The sequence below is a fragment of the Chelonia mydas genome, chromosome 1, assembly GCF_015237465.2.
Source record: "Chelonia mydas isolate rCheMyd1 chromosome 1, rCheMyd1.pri.v2, whole genome shotgun sequence".
NCBI lineage: Eukaryota > Metazoa > Chordata > Testudines > Cheloniidae > Chelonia > Chelonia mydas.
In genome coordinates this window covers 5,368,168-5,388,556 of record NC_057849.1, presented here as the reverse complement: position 1 = coordinate 5,388,556, position 20,389 = coordinate 5,368,168, and the positions used below count along the sequence as shown (strand labels likewise).

Genomic DNA, 20,389 nt, shown 5'->3' with positions numbered 1-20,389 from the left:
ATTTCCCAAGTAAGTTTATTAAGGTTTTGCACAACTAAGTTTCCACACCAGATTTCTGTTATTAGTCCAAAGGGAGCGTGGTGTTGATTACATCCAAAATACAATTATAAGCAAGTACAGACTTCGTGTTATATCCTAGCAACAATATAGTTATATGTTGAAGCAGGTTTCAATAACAATGAGGACTCTGGTGGAACCTTATGGACTAACAGATTTATTTGGGCATAAGCTTTTGTGGGAAAAAAACCTACTTCAATGAAAGATTATGCTTAAAGCTTATAACTTAAAGCTTCAGACAGCTCTGTAAGATCAGAATGAAAGATAATCTTACAGGCAGTCCGATTCAAAACATAGAGAATCCCTCTAGGCAAAACCTTAAGTTACAAAAAGATACAAAAAACAGGAATACACATGTCCTCCAGCACAGCGAATTTCCAAGCCAAAACAAAGAAATCCAAACGCATTTTCTAGCTAGATTTCTTACTAACTGTACAGGAGTTGAAGGGCTTGCATCCTTGATGTGTTCCCAGCAATGGTATCACACAGACTGACAAAAGCTTTTCTCCCCCTCCAGATTTGAAAGTACCTTGTCCCTCATTGGTCATTTTGGGTCAGGTGCCAGTGAGGTTACCTTGGCTTTTTAACCCTTTACTGGTGAAAGTATTTTCCCTCAGCCAGGAGGTACAACTCGTAAGAACTTCATAGTCAAGGAAGGCTCGCTTTTTTACAGGTTGTTTGTGAGCATACTCTTCCTCCATGCGAGGGGTAACTGGGGAACCATGGCGCTCACAGAACTTCTGGTCTTCCTCCCAAACCGCATCCCACTTAGTGCTGGTTCACATACTCTCTGACAATTTGACAGTTCCCTGATGGACACTGCAGGCCTGAGGAGATATCGTCTCTTGTGTCTGCAGAACTTTGCGTGAACTTTGTGTCTGCAGAACTTCTGCAGGTGTATTTGACTACTTTGTCACGAAGCTCTTTTGTTTTGACCCCATAAATGATAGGGTTGAGCATGGGAGGGATGAGGAGATAGAGGTCAGCTAAGATGATATGAACATAGGGTGCGATGCCTTGACCAAAGTAGTGTGTAAGAATGGAGAAGGTGGTAGGGGTATAATATGTCAGCATCACACAGATGTGGGCTGTGCAAGTGTTGAGGGCTTTCTGGTGGGCTTTCTGAGAGGAGATTCTGAGGACGGCCCTGATGATCAAACCATACGATATGGCAATAAACGTCAGGTCAAACCCAGTGATTACCAACATTAGCAGTAAACCATATATCCTGCTGACTGTGATGTCCCCACACACCATCTTCTCCAGATCTACGTGCTCACATTGTGTGTGGGGGATAATGCGGTTGGCACAGAATGTCTGCTGACTCAGGAGAAGGGGCAGGGGCAGAATGAAGAGAACAGCTCTTATCAAACCTGCAAGCCCTAGCTTAGCTATTTGTGCATTGCTGAGGATGGTGGCATATCTCAGAGGGTTACATATGGCAACGTAGCGATCAAAGGCCATTGTCACCAGGGTGGATGAGTGCATCACAGAAATTGTGTGGAGGAAGAACATCTGGGTGAGGCAGCCAGCCACAGTAATGCTTTTCAAATTGAACCAAAATATGCCCAGTGCCTTTGGCACAACAAAGGTAGGTGTTGCAATGTCTGTAAGTGCCAGTATGCAGAGCAGCAGGTACATAGGCTTCTGCAGAGTCTGCTCCTTACCTACAACAGACAGAAGCGTGACATTTCCCAACAGACTGATAACGTAGAATGTAAAGAAAGGGATGGAAATCCAGATGTGGGCAGACTCCAGGCCAGGGATGCCCGTTAGGATGAAAGTTGAAGCGTCAGAGTGGGTGAAGTTGAAAGGTGCCATGACGCGGTTGGTGCATCGATACGACTCAGAAATGCTCAAGGTGCCTGTAAAGGGAGAAAAGTACAGCAAGGGGGTTATTATTTGTAACAAATAATGTGGTAAATATGTTATAGTTATGAACATTCTCGGAGTCTTCTTGAGTGAGGAGTGAATAACCACCGACGATGTCACTCCCTGCTTTCCATAGATTTAGTATATGGAGGGAACCGTTTGTTTCAAAACTTGGCTTCCAGACTAGTTTGTGGGAAAATTACAGACTCCCCAAAATGGAGTCCAGAGTTGTGTGGCCTGGTCACATGGCCTTGTAGAGTCATAGCATCCATTATGTATAGGCTGTCTGAAGCATTCTCAGGGAGGCTCACTAGGTGGGAGATAAGCTTCTCTAAAGGCTTATTGTTTTCCCCAAACTCTCATTGCCCTGAATAGGCCCTTCTCAACCAGCTATCTAGACTGACACCAAGTTCCCTAGTGGGCGTTGCTCACTTGTAACTATATTTGAAATACAGAGAAGTCGTCAATATTCAGAACTTCTGACAAAAATCATCAATCCATACAAATAGGATAACCATATTCAGAAAGTCATAACTTTTCCAATGACATCTTACACGACCCATCTTGCATAAACTGTATCATAATTATGCTATAATCATATAATCATATCATCATATCACAATGAACAATACGGGATACATTGTTACCAAAAAAACCCAATAGCTATTTCTACCAGTGAAATGCCTGAAGTTACACAACAACAACAATTGGAAACAAAACTGAGTAAAACTTATGACACCCAGATTGTAGTTCTGTGGCTTGCCAGGGCAAAGAGACCCTGAAACTCCCCAAATGCACGCTGTACCAAGAAAGAAAAGGAGGACTTGTGGCACCTTAGAGACTAACCAATTTATTTGAGCATGAGCTTTCGTGAGCTACAGCTCACTTCATCGGATGCATACAGTATGCATCCGATGAAGTGAGCTGTAGCTCACGAAAGCTCATGCTCAAATAAATTGGTTAGTCTCTAAGGTGCCACAAGTCCTCCTTTTCTTTTTGCGAATACAGACTAACACGGCTGTTACTCTGAAACCTGTACCAAGAAAGGTACCAAAGCTGGCCTTGGACCAACAATCACAAAGAAAAAAGTAATTTCAGCAGCACTTCCCACATGTCCACCTACATGATGCTCTGAGACCCTATGACGTTCCCCTCTGGTGTTATGTAGACTGGTGATCTCTTAGGGCACCCCAGTCCTTGACTCTGGGAGCCAGCCTTACCCTGCTCAGCTGTAAGAACCCCCACTCCTGGGCTGTTCAGGCACAGTCTCTGGCATGTAAGCTATTCTTTGGATTATGCAACCGAATGACACTAGCCAATATCTCCTTTCCCAGACACAACCTTACTCTTGCAGTGTCAGGGTGTGCCTGCAGGACACTGCAAGCTTATATGAGTTTGTCAGTTTAAGAAAGAAATGGAGATGCCCCAGGCTTGTTATCCCAAGGGGAGTCTCTTATATGCTTCAAACCAAACACACTGCTTCAGGTAGAATAAACAAGAAATGTATTAACTACAAAGATAGAATTTAAGTGATATTCAGTGATAGGCAAAAAGTCAGAGTGGTTACCAAAAGAAAAGAAAATGTAAGCACACAGTCTAAACTCTCAATCCTATTAGACAGGGCAACATCTAGATTAAGGATTTTTCTCACCCCACTGGATACTGCAGTCCTTAATATACAAGTTTGTTGCTTAAACCTGGGCCAATCGCCCCTGTTGGAGTCTTGTCTTCTTCTCAGTGTCTCAGTTGCTTCCAGTGAAGGTGGGGGCAGGAGAAGGGCTCAGTATGTGTTGTTAGGGGACCCAGAGGGATGGGGGGTGGCTGAGGAGCCCACCCTCCTTGGTATACGGGTAGTGAATGAAGGTCCCTGCCTATGGGGACTGAATGCCTTCCAGGGAAAGGAGGCACTTCAGTCCCCTTGTGAGCGGTTTGAAGTAAGGGCAGCATTATGGGAAGCTGCCAGGAATCTTTCAAGTTTGGTGCTGCTTCAGCAAGGGCAGCTGAAGGGTTGTAAATTAGTTAGGGGGAGTGAAAGATGATTTGGCACAACAGGGTTTAAAGTCAAAAGCAGAGTTAACAGACCACCTTTAAAGACTGGACCTGGGACTTGGTCCTGGGGAAGTGGAGAGAAAGAAGGGGAAGAAAAAAAGAGTTTCAAAGTGCAACCTGCCTTTCCACACACTTTTGTTTTTCTGAAGTTTTAATGGAGGGTACTTTGGATACTTATGTGAAATGTTTTTGGTGATTTTGGAGAAAGTATGAAGGAGGTCTGCTGTATTCCACTGGAATTTTTGGAGTAAAAGATCCATGGGCTTCCATGGAGACAAAGTTTTACTGCCTCTTTGAACAGTCTCAAGGTAAAGACAACACAGGTTAAGGCAGCTGTGTGGCAATAATTGTACTTGGTGGCTAAGTTCTTACAGACAAATTGCACTACCTTAAAGAACTAAATGTAGGAGTAAGTGATTTAAAGAAGTGAGTGAAAAGTTACAAATAGCTTTTGCAAAAATTGATAATACAGGGTTTGCAGGAAAGTAAACATTTGGGAGTTGTGGAAATGGTAAAAGGTAACTGTTATGGTGTTACAAGAGGGAAGTTTTTGTTTAATGATCAAACCCAGTTATATCACTGTAACTGTATGTGCAACTCTGTGAAGTCGCATTGGATGGAAGCTTGGTAATTAAATTACCCAAGGGGGGGTCAGATAGAGTGGCTACTCCCACCACTACGCTTCTGTCCCCAGAAGCCTTTACAGCTATTCTGAGGGCAAATAGGCCCTTTTCCCACAGAAATGGTCTATAAGGGACTGCTGCAGGCAGCAGGCAGAGAGAGAATCTGATCAAAATTATTTGACTTGGGTAATGTAATCAAAATTGCGAAAGGATGTAAGGGGTTTCTATTGGAACTTAACTTGGCTAAGGGCAGGAATGGGAACAGGGACACAGGTGTAAGACACTGTGGTGTCAGAGCTGGGAAGGGGGAAACTAAGGAAGGAAACTGGAATCATGCTTGCAGGAAGTTCATCCCAATAAACATGAAATTGTTTGCACCTTTGGACTTTGGGTATTGTTGCTCTCTGTTCATGCAAGAAGGACCAGGGAAGTAAGTGGGTGAAGGAATAAGCCCCCTAACATGTGTCCACTCTGTCTGTTTTATACCCTCAGTCCATATGCTTGGGGGGCACAACTCCAGGCATATCTAGGGGGCATTGCTGAGTCTCTCCAAGCAAGGTTGAGCAATTCCCTTTGTGGGGCCTCGTGCACGTGAGTCATTGCATTGGAGCTCCCTTGCTGGACAAGGGCCCTTGATGGGTTGTTTGACACCCTGCCCCGCTATTGGTCACTTTCCTTGCTGTTGCCTCTGGAGAGCTAATATCTCACTTATTCCCCAACTTACAGCATGTTTTAGTGACCGCCATACAACACCATTCTCCTAACTCCATGTACATTAACGATACATATGTATGGACAGAGACATGACTTTCAGCAGATCAGAACCTTTCCCCTGAGACCTTACAAGGCATGCTTCATATGTAAAATCATGTTTATATGAAAATGAGGACTATGGCGGTTACAGTACGCTCCCCGATGATAGAGAATGTCTCACCTCACCCCTTAGATTGCTACAAGAGGGTTAGCCACCTACTAGCTCAAAGGCAGGGTGTGTTATAGTTCTCTTGGCACCCAGCCTTCAAGGCCCTGAGGTGGTGTGCCTCAGTTTCCCCATTCAGACACTGCAAACCAAGTTTCTCTGCTGTGATCAGATTTAAATCTGTTTGCAGCTATTAACTATGAATTAGACTTACCATAAGGTTGAACATCAGTCATCAAATTCTTATCCCAAAACTTGACATTCATACCTTTTTTTCATCATAGATGGGTGTTTACAAGTATCTTTATGCTACCACGCCCTCTGTTCAGATATTGTAGTGTGAGGTTAGTTTGTTCATTACCCATGGTGTCCTTTGACTCTCTCCCAAGTAATCAGTCTATGGCTTGTCTTTCCTTCCAGTGTTCCCTTATGTGTGGGCTCTTACTTTAATCATGTTTCTGGAATTTTGGTGCCTCAGGGTCTGGCAAGTTTTTTTCAAAGGGATCCTGCACATTGGCTGGCCCTTTGCCCCCTTTCCCTAGAGGACGGTGATCTGAGCTCTATGGGCTAGGTGTGTTTACCCTTTGATCAGACGCACCTTGTTCCAGGCAGCTTTCCCACGATGCTTTCTGTGTCTCACCAGCATGGGGGAAGACACCCCCTTCTCTGTCAGTTGGGCTATTTGTATTCTCACAAACTACCACCTGGCAAATTCCTGGTCTCAATTCCTCCATTATCACAGGTGTTGGAGCTGCATCTAGATGTAAAGAAACACAGGTACTTTCCAAAAGAACATATCAGAGATAGGTTTCAGTGTAACAGCCGTGTTAGTCTGTATTAGCAAAAAGAAAATGAGTACTTGTGGCACCTTAGAGACTAACCAATTTATTTGAGCATAAGCTTTCGTGAGCTACAGCTGTAGCTCACGAAAGCTTATGCTCAAATAAATTGGTTAGTCTCTAAGGTGCCACAAGTATCAGAGATAGAGTCCTGAAAAACTGGGACCTGGATTAGGGTAACCTCTGCCACCCCTTTCTCTGTCCCTGAGAAGTCAGCTGTGGGACTGCTCCCCTCCAGGAAGCCAGTTACACAGTTCCCTCTCAAAACCTGGGTCACCGGCTGTCAGGGTTCCCTCCCTACTCTGAGCTCTGGGGTACAGATGTGGGGTCCCACATGAAATACCCCTTAAGCGTATTTCTAGCAGCATAAGTGAAAACTTCCCAAGGCACAAATTGTTTCCTTGCCCTTGGACAGTATTGCTGCCATTACCATTAAATCAAGTGATTTAAACAAAAATCCAGGAAAAAGGGCCACTTGGAGTCCTTGTTTCCCCAAAATATTCCCCGGAAACCCCTTCACCCCCTTTCCTGGGAGGCTTGAGAAAAATATATTAAGCGATTGGTTGCAAAGTGAGCAGAGAGCAAACCCCTGGCTTTTTAGGACCCTGAAAATCAATCAGGTTCTTAAAAGAAGAACTTTGTTATTATTTTTTTAAAAAAAAGTAAAAGAATCACACCTGGAAAATCAGGATGGAAGGTAACTTTACAGAGTAAATAAAAAAAAATAAAATACAGAGGATTCCCGTCTGCGCTCAGCTTCAAAGTTACAAAAAACAAGAATAAAACTCCCTCTTAGCATATGGAAAATTCACAAGCTAAAACAAAAGATAACAAAGGCATTTCCTTGCCTTTACTTACAATTTCTGTAATTGTAATGTATCATTTCAGGTATCTTTTCAGGAGATGATTTACCAGCTTGGTCTCTGTCTCTCTCTGTGTCCAGAGAGGGAACACACAAAGAGAGCACAGACAAAAACTCTTCCCCCCACCCCAGATTTGAAAGTATCTTCTTTCCTTATTGGTCCAGTTGGCCAGGTGCCAACCAGGTTATCTGACCTTCTTAACCCCTTACAGGTAAAGGGACTCTGTACCTCTGGACAGGAGGGATTTTATGTTACCACATACATCAAGGTTGTTACGCTTCCCTTTATATTTATGACACAGGCTGAGTACCTGGGTTCACAGATGCTGATGCAGCCTTCCTTCTAGTGTCCTTGGCATTATGCCCCAAGTGACGAGTGGGGAGACATTCCTCTACCGCGACTATTCCTTCCCCTAATTCCTCCTCTGGGCCCCCTCCTAAGACACATTTCTCTGTGCTCCATAGGAAGTGATCTTTCTTTTGTTCAGCTGGAAAACTCTGCCAGCTAACAGCTGGGACAGTTTCCTTACTCACTGACAACATCTCCCCTGCCTCTGTGCCTGAGGGCATGTTGCCTAGTCTCAGCCCCGTCCCATACTTGGAAGCATCCTGCTTCCCTGTGTTACACTCACCTCAGTGGTTTCTGAGATTCCCTGCCCCTTCTCTAGGCTCTCCTCTGGGACACATTTCTCTATGCTCCCTAGAGTTTGTCTCTGGTTCAGCTGTGACCTGCTGGAAGCTAACAACCTGGACAGTTCTCTCCCTGGCAGGTATTACACTCCTGTCCCTTCCTGTTGCGATGTTGCCTCCAGCTTGAGTGCAGGAGTTGGTCTCAACCACCCTCCCGCCTGGAAGCATGTGGCTTCCCGCTGCTGCAGAAGAATCAAAGAGAGTCTCTCCCATTCTCTCAGCAGTTCCTGAGACCTTAATCTTTCCCTCGGGTCCCAGGATAAAACTCCCTCCTGTGGCAGGCAAATACTTTAAGCTGAGCTGCACAGAAAAAACATGACCAAGGAGCAGGTCGATGAAGAGGTGTTCCATTACTCCACAGTCCAAACACTTTCCAGACCTTCCACACCACAAGGATTTTACCTAGTGGTATGAGGAATCTGCTTTCGCCCACCCTCACAATCTCGGCCATTTGGCCAGGTCGCATACTTGCCTTTGAGACCACACTCTGCTTCATCAGAGAGATCCGGGCCCCTGTCTCCCTCTGCCCCAAGTACTTCCGGCCATCCGTTTTGAGAGCGTTAACATGCTCCATGTCTGGTTCTGCAGAGGCTAATCTCACAAAACCAATATGTTTATTTTTTTGTTGCTTGGGGAGTTTCTGTGGTGAGGACAGGAGAACTAACATGAGCTATTGGTTGCCTGCTTCCTCCTAGCACAGGGCATTTATTCGTCAGGTGATCAGTGGAATTACACTGATAGCACCTTTTGAGCTCTTCTGCTTTTACAGGAGATTTGGGATGGGGGTTAGAGGAATGTTTTTGGGTCAGAGAAGGTTTAGGCTCCCAAACCCGTACTGTCTGCCCAAGGGCAAAATGGGATCCTCCCTTCCCACCAGTTGTAAACCCCTCTTTCTGTGACCTGCCCTCAATAAACACCTGAATCTAATCAAAGTCATCAGCTAAAGAAGCCATCTCAGCCCCAGACTTTACATCTTTGTCCCACAGACACTGCTTTACTTCAGCCGTACATATGCTTCGGAAATGCTCTTGAGCGAAAAGTCCAAGCATTCCTTCCAAACTTGCCACCTCTTTACCTCTCACCCATTTTCCGAAAAAATCTTTCACGTTCTTTACATATTCCCCATTACTCATCCCAATATCCCTCTTAAGATTCCTAAATTTAACTCTATATGTTTCAGGGTTAATCTGAAAACTTCTCAAAACAGTATCTTTAAATTTACAGTAGTCTCTAAAGCATCTTCATTAGGCATTCCATTGAATTTATTTGGAGCTTTGCCAGTAAATTTTGCAATCAGGGTAGGCGCTCTGTTACCAGCAGGGATTTCATGTATCACACACAGCCTGTCGAAGGCAGTCAGATATTCAACTATATCGTCCTCCTGACTGTCTACAGGACATGAGTGTTCCCATTTGTGGATTTTTGGAGTGATGGGAGTCACTTGGCTCAGGGGCCTCTGGTTCTGCTTCTTTATCAAGTCCAGTTGGTGTTTTCACTTTCTCTCTCTCTCTCTTTCTTCCTGCCCTCTCTCTCTCTCTTTCGCTCTTTTTCTTCCATAGCCCTTTGGTGTGCAACCTTCTCTTCTTTGAGCCTCATTGCTGCCTGCCACGTTTGAAACTTGCCGTAGTTTCCCTTCTCTGCTGCTTCCAGTTTTGCCAGCTCTAGTTTTGTAGCTCCAGCGTTGGTAGTCATTTTTCTGCTTTCTTGTGCTTAATTCCCTCATCGAAATTAAACAAAACAGAAAATAACCTAACGGTGCCTCCTCCTGACTGTCCTTAGCCACTGCACATTCTCACAGGATGAAGGATGGTCCAGATGGGGACGGTGTCAGAGAAAATCTGCTACAGTGTGATCTGTTAGAGAGCTTATTTCTTCACTCTCCCACTTCCCTACTCCTTCTCGCATGAACAGAGAGCAACAATACCCGAAGTCCGAAGGTGCAAACAATTCGTTGTTTATTGGGGTGAACTTCCAGCAAGCTTAAATACAAGTTCCTTTTTCCTTATTTTCAAATCCCAACTAACTTCCTGTTTGCCCCAAATTTATATAGTAATATTCTTACCTATACCTTAACCTATCATTCTACTGAAATGTAACTAAACAATCCTAACATATTGTAACATGGTTAGCTAACCAATTATATCCAACCACCTTAATTAGTTTACACCCAGCAAAATAAAATATACAGCAGACAGAAAGAATCACAGAACCAGACAGAGACCATGCCAATAAACAATAGCTAAGTGGGAACTATAATGACAAAACAATACAGAAGTGAGGATTTCACAACTACTTCTATAAAGACATAAGAGTTTCCCAGCTGTGTCTATTGATAAGTGATTTCTCACCAGACAGAAAACTATCAACCTCAATTTCCTTTTACATCTTCTAGGCACTTCCCTTTCTCTGGAGGTGATAGGCACTATCAGGACAGGATTGTATCCTAACAGCCCAATAACACGTTCTTTCAATGTGACTATTTTGGAATGTGAGGATGTGACTGGTCGCTTCCCAGCTTATGGCTGCCTCTGCTGCTTAGCCAAAGGTCTTAGCCTAAGAACAGGGCCTCAGACTGTCTCAGTAGGAGAAGGACCTTACACTGGCAGACAGTGATTTTGATTCTTTCTTTTCTACCTCTAACTAGCCAAGTGATAAGAATACACCTAAATTCTTAAAGTGCAGGCCTTTGCAGAGAGGCCTGAATATCTGTATCCTAACATGATCAACTTTACATTCCAGGTTGAGACACCTCCCGGATGCAGGAGGCCTCATGACACCTCTTTGGGCTGTGCATTGGGGAGGACGTCCATTCCCCATTTTGCATAATTTCAGGACTCCGAGTCACTCTGATCTGGATACTGCATGTCCCGCTGTCCCATCCCCAGGTCCCCACGCACTGTATGTTTCTGGATCTCCCGCGGGGACATTTGCAACACCACCTCTAAGGCAGAAACGTGCTTTTAATTTTACTGCCTTTTGTGTTTCTCATCCTCTCCAGAAACAGAGATGCGGGGGCTCAGAGACAGCAGACCCCTCTCCCCCCTTGAAAAAAAGTTATCCTAATTGTTTTGAAGGTTTAAGCCCATGAGTTTGAGATATCAGCAACTTTCCTGTAAGTTCTTCTTGGGTCCTAAGATGCTCATGCGTCCTTAGAGGCCACAGGAGAGCTCCACATGAAGTCTCTCGAGAATCAGTGCCGATTTAAATCAGGTCATTTATTTAAGTCACTACATGTGGATTACGGAGAAACTCCTGGATCCGTTTGGAATTTGGCCTTTGATCTCAAAGGGGACCAGATTCACCCTGAGTGTTTAACTTTTGGCTCCTGACAGTGAAAATCACGGCTTTGGGTCCTGCTGCAGAAAGTGCGATTCTGTTAGGGTGCTGAAAGAGTCTGAGGGGAAACCCCCAGTTCATGTTGTGTTCTGAGACCGGGAATGAAAGTTGGGAATTTCAAAACACAGGGGCCCTGATTTTGCTCTCAGAGAGGCCAGTGTCAATCTAGAGTGACCCAGTGAAGGCAGAATGAGAGAGCAGAATATTGCCAGTGTGCGGCCCATTCTTTTTGTGAACACCCTGGTTCACAGATACTGGTTCACAGAGGCTTTGACTGCATTTCCTAACAGGGCAGTGACGTTGATGAATTGGAAAACTTGAGCGAACCAGAGGAAAAACCACACAGCACAAAAAAAGGAAGTTACTGAGACAGATAGAAGGACACAGTAAGAGACAAGGAACTAAATTTAAAACACAATATTAGTCTAAATTCTTTCCAATACATTTGTAGTTCCAATTTTACCAGGTAAATCCCTTGGTGTTTCCAAGAGTACTAAACAATTTAAGTCACGCTGCTGGTGAATTCCCCCAGATGGTTCTTGATTTGAACCATGGAACCCTTCCTGAGCCCTCAGCACTAACCTTAATGCAGAAACAGGCAAGTCACCGCAATCCCGCTCAGCAGAGAAAGGAAATCTCCTTACGGCTACTGCAAGGCAGAGGCTTGAGAATCAGCGTATGACTGTCACATGGCTGACACTTCACATGCTGCACAGCGACCTTTATGATCCCCCTGAACACTCCCCACGAACTGTCAGGTTGGCCAGGACTCGCGTAGAATTCCCTGGACTCTGTGAGCAGCGGGAAAAGCAGAAAATAGACCCTAGAGAACTTCAGCCTGAGAGCCCCCCCGGGAGTGAAGAAATGATTTGCCAATAACAGGGGCTCAGATTTACAGAGCAAAATGCAGTTTGCAAACTGTTCAGTGCAGCAAATGATGATAGATTTCTTTCCTGTGTGTAGTGTAAGGCCACCTGCACTCTGTGGGAAAGCTGCCACAAGATTGGGGGCCAAAAACACATTTCACTTGATGGTAGCATTGTACTGCTGCACACCGCCCATGCAGCTGTAATAGCCATTGCATTCACCTCTGAAAAATCAGTGCCACCCTGTCGTGACCAAATTACATGATCCTGAACTGATGCAAGCTGAAATGCGTGTAAAAGGGTTTCTTCTCCCAGGATTCTGACATCAATGGTATTTGCCAGTGGCCCTTGGGAGGTGCTAACTTCTTTTATGTCTGACAGCTACCAACTGTTTTAATGGTTAATCTACTCTCTGCATCAGGGAGGCATCACATTTTACTTCTTTGTTGACCTTTCACAGATTGGTGCAGAAATGGGTTACGATATCTTGGGTCAGAGCTAGTCCAATGGGACTTCTCCACTGACTGCGTGATTCCTTCCTCTCTTTCCGTGCTAAAATGACCCTGCTTCGGTGAGAACATGGGTGAGAACATGGTGGTGCAGGAATCAAAGAACTGCTACATGTGGATCTCCTGTTTGGGCTACTGTCCCTACCCCCATACTTGTGTCATAGGTGCCTTGCGGCCAAATTCGAGGTCCAGAGGGTATAAGGCGGATGGTTTGTCACCCCTGGGGTGCAGTCTGGGAGCCATGAGAACTGCTGCACCCCTCTAATCACCCAACTGGGCTGGCCCTGTTTACACTGCTTTGCTGGTGATTCAGTCTCTCCAGGCCCTGTGATCACCAACTCTAGAGCAGATGGTGTCACACAATGAAACAGAGCTACCTGAGAGTTTAGCTAACCTCCTAAATATAAACAGCAGGAACCAGCCAATTTCTCAGTTTTGTTTCCAATTGTTGTTGAATGTTATTTACATAACTTCAGACATTTCACTGGTGGAAAGAACCACTGATCTTTGCACCTCAGCTGCTTCAATCTCCCACCATATCCTGGACCCGCTGTCTGAACTCTCCTTCCCCATCCCAGGCTGCCTTGCTTCCAACAGCATGCTGGTTGCCAGTGTCTTCTCCTTACACCTCAGTCATCTGTGGCTTCCACAACCTCCGACCTGCCCCACGCTCCCCACAGCTCTTCCTCTGCAGAGTGTAAGTCCCTGCGATCACACCTGCTCCCTTGGCTGAGAGGAGTGACACAACGGTCAGAAATCTCACACACAGGCCGCAAATGCCAAGGAACCTATGCTGCTTCTCTTGTTACACCGATACACAGTACATGGTGTTTCAAGGACTGCTGCTCAGGAACGACTCACAGGCTGAGAATTATGCACATTATATAATGAGAGCGGGCAACTCTGGGACATGTAAGGGCCTAGATCAATACAGCTGCCACATGCAGGAACCACTGGTAGCTGACTGAAACAGTGGGCCACTGTGAGACAGATGTTAAACCCAGGATGCTCTGGGATGATTTGCTAGCCAGCTCTGTTAGTTATGAATGGTGAGGGTTGTACATTCATCCTTAGGGCAAAGATTTTATTGGGTGAAATTATTATTTTTCTCACCTAAAACTTTTATCCATGCAGCGCCTTATGGAATCCCTCGACTTCATGAAATACACACCGAGTGTAACATTTCCAAGGCAGAGCAGTCACCTGATAATTATGGTTAACTTCAACATAGTCATGAATAGAAAATTGTTCCAATGCTTAATTAACTCACACCATTTAAAATGTACACTTTATTTCCAATCAGAAATTCTTTAACTCCAATTTGCAGCCGTTGGATCATGTTACACCTCTCAGAGTAGCAGCCATGTTAGTCTGTATCCACAAAAAGAAAAGGAGGACTTGTGGCACCTTAGAGACTAACAAATTGATTGGAGCATAAGCTTATCACGAAAGCTTATCACAAAAGCTTATGATCCAATGAATTTGTTAGTCTCTAAGGTGTCACAAGTCCTCCTTTTCTTTTTGCTGTAACACCTCAGTATGCTAGCCTGAAAAGCCTATTATTCAATACTAGTTCCCAGTGTATGTTGTTTCCGACAGTTATCAAGTCACCCATTAACCATCTTGGTTAAACTAAACAGATTCAGATCTTCGAGTCTATCACTATAAGGCACGTTTTCTAATTTGTACTAATTCTTGTGACCCTTCTGTGAACACTCTTCAGTAGATAAACATCCAGTTTTAACTGGGGACACCACAACTAGACAGAGGATTCAAGAAGCAGCCACACCAGTGCCCAGGACAAAGGTAAAATAACTTCTCTAACTCTCCTTGAGATTCCAGTGGTTATCATCCAAGGATCACATTGGCTCTTTTGGCCACAGAGTCACATTGGAAATTCATGTTTAGCTAATTAGTCCTTCTTACCAACCAATACAGATTGCTCTGAATCAGTGACCTGTCTTCTTCATTATTTACAATCACCCAAATGTTTTGTCATCTGCAAACGTCATTGATATTCAGGCATGAGAAAGGTTAGCAGCTAGGTTGCTGACACATGTTTCTTCTTACGTTTGTCTGTTAACATCTGTAACTTATGCCTCTGACAAAGCTGGGTGCCTGCAAGAAAGTGTCTCACCAAAAGAAACAAGGGAGGTGTCAGGGTTCCCTCCCCACTCTGAACTCTAAGGTACAGATGTTGGGACCAGCATGAAAGCCCCTTTAAGCTTATTCTTACCATTTTAGGTTAAAACCTGGTACACTGCCAATACCAAGCGATTTAACAAAGAATCAGGGAAGAGCCCACTTGGAGACGTCTTCCCCCAAAATATCCCCCCAAGCCCTTACACCCCCTTTCCTGGGAGGCTTGAGAATAAACAAGATGAGCACAAACCAGCCTCGATGTTTAAGACCCAAAATACCCAATCAGATTCTTAAAAAACAGAATTTTATTAGAAGAACAAAAACAGGTAAAAGAACAACTCTGTAAGATCAGAATGGAAAATAATCTCACAGACAGTCAGATTCAAAACATAGAGAATCCCTCTAGGCAAAACCTTAAGTTACAAAACCAGGAATATACATTTCCTGCAGCACAGCGAATTTCACAAGCCAAAACAAAGAAAACCTAATGCATTTTCTAGCTAGATTACTTACTAACTTTACAGGAGTTGGAGGGATTGCATCCTTGATCTGTTCCCAGCAAAGGTATCACACAGACAGACCAAAGCCTTTTCCCCCTCTCCAGATTTGAAAGTATCTTCTCCCCTCATTGGTCATTTTGGGTCAGGTGCCAGCCAGGTTACCTGAGCTTCTTAACCCTTTTCAGGTAAAAGGACTTTGCCTCCCGCCAGGAGGGATTTTATAGCACTGTGTGCAGAAAGTGGTTACCCTTCCCTTTATATTTATGAAAGGAGGTAACAGAGGTGCAGACCTGCAGCCATAAACACCAATAGGATCAGACCTATGGTTCATCTAGTCCAGTTTCCCCTCTCTGATACTGAAAGCCCCAGGTGCTGCAGAAGAAGGGGTAAGACACCAAGCAATAGGTGGATAGGGGGATGACTTATCCATACTGAATGTGTCATCCTAATGCCTAACAGCTGGAGATAGGCTTGTGCCCTAAAGCATGTTCGAGTGTAGGCTTTCCAAAATATATCTTTAGCTGTCAATGTTGTAACTGGCTAATTTCACTATCCAGGTAAATGTCCAAATCCTTCCTGATTCTCACTTAGCCCATGGCCTCAACTACCTCTTGTTGCAACGAGTTCCTCAGTTTAATTAGGCATTGAGTCAAGAGAGCACTCTTTTTTTGTTAGTTTTGAATTTGCCATGTTTCACTTTAATTGAATGTCCTCTTGATCTTGTGTTTGGAGACATGGAGAACACATTCTCAATCTACTCTCTACCAGGCAGTATTTTAGAGATTTTCACATCTCCCCTCTAATTGATCTCTTTTGTAAGGTAACAATCCCAGTCTTTTTACCCTTTCTCCATCTGAGAGCTTCCTCAGGCCCTTAAGCCTACTTATTCCCCTTGCCTGAACCCCTCTGCAATATCCAATGTGAATACGGTTCTCAGTACTACACAGAGGAGTCCAGAAGAGGGTGAAACATTGCCTTACTGATCTCATGGCATTGTATTTTCTGTATGGTTTCCCATCCCTCTCCTCCTGGATGACAATGTTTTTCTTAGACTTTCAAGTTCATCTGCCATTATGCTGCCCATTCACTTGGCTTGGTTAGCTCTCTCTGAGGACTTCTCTGGACTTGACTAAGACCTAAATAATCTTGTGCCATCTGCATATGTTGCCACCTCACTGCTCAACACCCCCTTTCTAGATTGGTAATAAGTATTAAACATTTGCCATACAGATTGTTATAAATTGTGTAAACCCCCCAACCCCCTCCCACCACCCACTTGCTGTCCTTCACAGGCACCTTGATCATTTCTGACCCTGATCGATACATGATGGCAGTTTTCAACCTCACACACTTTGACGCTTCAGCATTCTTTCTAATGGGCATCCCTGACTTGGAAGCTGCTCACATCTGGATTTCCATCCCTTTCTCTATTTTCTACATTATGGGCCTGCTGGGAAATTTCACGCTTCTCTATGTTATAGGCAAGGAGCAGACTGTGCACAAGCCAATGTATCTGCTGCTCTCCATGCTGGCACTCACGGAAATCGGCACATCTACTTCTGTTGTGCCAAAGGTAATGTGCATAGTTTGGTTCAATTTGAAAGGTATTACTCTGGCTGGCTGTCACACCCAGATGTTCTTCCTTTATGTGCATACAGTTATGCATTCAGCTGTCCTTATGACAATGGCCTTTGATTGCTGTGTCACCATATGTAACCCTCTGAGATATGCCACAGTCATCACCAACGCACAAATAGCTAAGCTAGCGCTAGTGGGTTTGATAAGAGCTGTTCTCTTTGTTCTTCCCATGCCCCTGGTCCAGAGCTGGCAGCCATTCTGTGCCAACCACATTATCCCACATATGTGCTGTGACCACATGGCCGTGGTGAAGATGTCGTGTGGCGACATTACAGTCAACAGGATGTACGGTTTGGTAATAGCATTTGTAATCATCATGTTAGACCTGACACTTATTGCCCTGTCCTATGCTCTGTTCCTCAGGGCTGTCCTCAGAGTATCCTCCAAGAAAGCCCACCAGAAATCTTTCAGCACTTGCACAGACCATATCGGTGTGATGAAGATGTCTTATCCTTCCTTCCTCTTCTCCACTGTGACATACCGCTTTGGTCAGGGAATTGCTCCCCATCTTCACATCATCTTGACCAACCTATATTTCCTCCTCCTCCCCATGTTCAATCCTATCATTTATGGGGCTAAAACCTTCGAGCTTCGTGAGAAATTGCGTAAGTACACTTGCAGAATATGATTGCCTGGTGCCACTGATTTTAAGCCTTCGTGACAAGAGGGTGAAAGTATATCTTGTTAATCAAGGGTGCTCTGTCCTCATTTGGCTGAGCTCAGCACTGTGGAAGTTCAAGTCTGAAAAGCTCCTCACACCTAACCTCTTATCACTGTATCACCAAGTACTGATCTCTCCTCTGCTAAGTTCCCTCTCTCTTGCCATCACCTGATCTCTTTCAGTGTCATCTATCAGCCCTCAGCCCCAGAAACCCTGTCACTTGTTCTTTCCATGACTTTCAAACTAACAGAAGATACAGTAGTTTTCTGAAACAAGGTGGCTTTCCATTATACCCTGTTTGAACCGGTATCTTGTTCAGTTTGACAAACTAAAGCCATGCTTTTGATATCCAAAGACAATAAAGTAAGTACAGTGCTGAAATATACCTGATTTTTCTATGTCCAGTCCTTCTTGAAGCCTGGAGGATAAACTCAATGTTATGGTTGTTAGGGGGCTTATTCCTTCACCCACTTACTTCCCTGGTCCTTCTCGCATGAACAGAGAGCAACAATACCCGAAGTCCAAAGGTGCAAACAATTCGATGTTTATTGGGGTGAACTTCCAGCAAGCATGATTCCAGTTTCCTTCCTTAGTATCCTCCTTCCCAGCTCTGACACCACAGAGCCTTAAACCTTGTCTCTGTTCCCATTTCCCCCTTTAGCCAAACAGGATTCCAGTTTCCCCACTCCCACTCCGTGTTCCCATCTCCCCCACCCGCATGCCCACCCCCACCCCCTCAGGCCCACTCACTTCCTCACTGACTACAGATTATATAGTAAAACTTGAGTTCTGCTTACCTATACCTTAACCAACATTTTCCTGAAATTTAACTAACCAATCCTAACATAGTGTAACATGATTATGTAACCAATTATATCCCACCACCTTAATTAGTTTACACCCAGCAAAATTAATTATACAGCAGACAGGAACAATCACAGAACCAGACAGAGATTATACAGACAAACAATAGCAAAGTGGGAACTATAATGACAAAACAATACAGAAGTGAGGATTTCACATCCCAGTATTGATAAGTGAGTTCTTGCCAGACAGGATGCTGTTTCCTTTTACATGTTCTAGGCACTTCCCTTTCTCTGGAGGTGATAGGCATTATCAGGACAGGATTGTATTCCTAACAGCCCAATAGCACCTTCTTTCAATGTGACTAGTTTGGAATGTGAGGATGTGACCTGTCGCTTCCTAGCTTATGGCTGCCTCTGCTGCTTAGCCAAAGGCCTTAGCCTAAGAACAAGTCCTCAGACTGTCACAGTAAGAGAAGGCCCTTACACCGGCAGACAGTGATTTTGATTCTCTTTTATACCTCTATAACTAGCCAAGTGATAAGAATACACCTAAATTCTTAGAGTATAGGCCTTTACATACAGGCCTGAGTATCTATATCCTAACAATGGTTGGAAAATGTTAATACAGGTAAGCTGCTGCAAGGATTGAGGGCATTCTACTTGAGCTTCTTGGTGAGAGTTTTGAAACTATGTGTTTCTGAGAACTGGACCATATTACTCTGAATTTGAGGGGAGTTTGTGAAACAGATGAAATAGAGATTGCCACTATATGTCCAGGTGATTGAATCGTTTCCCTTCCTGAGTCTTTCACAGCTTAGATTGGCTGATGTCTCATTTTTGCACATATACAATGATACAAAATCTGTTGTGAAGAGTTTGCACCAATGAAAGAATGATTGCACTGGTTACTGCTGATATGTATGACCAGAAACAGAAGCATCGTACTTCCAGAGAAGACACCGACGAGGAAATGTTGCCTTTTAGGGACTAACAGTAACAAAATAATGCAACTCATAATATGGACATTGACTAGCATCATTGAATGCAATTAGAAATAAATAATATAATAATAAAAAAGGAGTACTTGTGTCACCTTAGAGACTAACCAATTTATTTGAGCATAAACTTTCATGAGTTACAGCTGAATTCATCACGAAAGCTTATGCTCAAATACATTGGTTAGTCTCGAAGGTGACACAAGTACTCCTTTTCTTTTTGCGAATACAGACTAACACGGCTGTTACTCTGAAACCTAATATAATAATGTTATTGTTGTTTTTACACAACATATGTTTCTTGCTCCCTTGGGGCAAGGCAATTTTTAACAATATAATTTGCTATTTTTTCTTTAAAACACCTGCCACCTATCAACCAGGATTCAAGGACCAGTACTGGGGGTTTGATTTTGAATTTGATTGTCATCTCATAGATTTGTAGGTTATGTGGAAAAACTCCTTCTGGGCCTTGTAGCTTTCTTTTCTTTTCTTTTCTTTTCTTTTCTTTTCTTTTCTTTTCTTTTCTTTTCTTTTCTTTTCTTTTCTTTGCTTTTCTTTTCTTTTCTTTTCTTTTCTTTTCTTTTCTAAATCAGATCTATGCGAGGTATCTAACAAAAGGTTTCTTTTGTTACTTGATGTATAGACCAATGCATTTATTAAAAAAACACCCCTTTGTTTCAAGAAAGAGATTGGGCTACTTTTAGATTAGTTTTTAAGTGATTTGGGACTATTAAAGCAGTAAAATGTGGCAACCTGATGCAGTACCTCAAGCTGAGCTGGAGGCAGAGCAGCAGCAGCCATAAAAAGAAAGGTCCAGAGAAGGATCCCTTAAGGCAGAACTGGGCTGAGGTCACAGAAGCAGCACTCAGCCCTGTTGTATCCTTGGGGGCAGCAGTGGAGGAAGAAATCACTTGAGACACAGAGAGCTGTGAGCCATGAAAGCAGCCATTTATTTTCCACACCCTGAACTAACCAAATCAGCCCAAACTGGCTGGGCTATTCCCTAATCATCTAACTCAGTTGCC

General features: G+C 43.9%; 2 protein-coding genes across 2 annotated transcripts; one reads left to right on the top strand and one right to left on the bottom strand.

Annotated features, from left to right (window-relative positions):
• On the bottom strand, nucleotides 1-11,885 carry LOC119565161 (putative olfactory receptor 52P1). Its single transcript, XM_037889608.2, has 3 exons — nucleotides 11,830-11,885; nucleotides 6,119-6,277; nucleotides 1-1,922 (listed from the first exon to the last, which is right to left on the bottom strand). Exons 2-3 carry the CDS (start codon nucleotides 6,252-6,254, stop codon nucleotides 826-828), a joined length of 1,233 nt encoding a protein of 410 aa, XP_037745536.2. The 5' UTR covers nucleotides 6,255-6,277; nucleotides 11,830-11,885; the 3' UTR covers nucleotides 1-825.
• Nucleotides 11,886-16,591: 4,706 nt separating this feature from the next.
• LOC119565287 (olfactory receptor 52K2-like) lies at nucleotides 16,592-17,530 on the top strand. The gene has a single exon (XM_037889791.1). It carries the CDS (start codon nucleotides 16,592-16,594, stop codon nucleotides 17,528-17,530), a length of 939 nt encoding a protein of 312 aa, XP_037745719.1.
• The last annotated feature ends 2,859 nt before the right edge of the window (nucleotides 17,531-20,389 follow it).

Coding starts and splice junctions, on each gene's coding strand:
- LOC119565161 (XM_037889608.2), bottom strand. CDS start 6,254: ATGGAGGAATTGAGACCAGGAATTTGCCAGGTGGTAGTTTGTGAGAAT. Junction 1,923..6,118: donor GGAAAGCTGCCTGGAACAAG/GTGCGTCTGATC, acceptor CTCCCTTTACAG/GCACCTTGAGCATTTCTGAG.
- LOC119565287 (XM_037889791.1), top strand. CDS start 16,592: ATGGCAGTTTTCAACCTCACACACTTTGACGCTTCAGCATTCTTTCTA.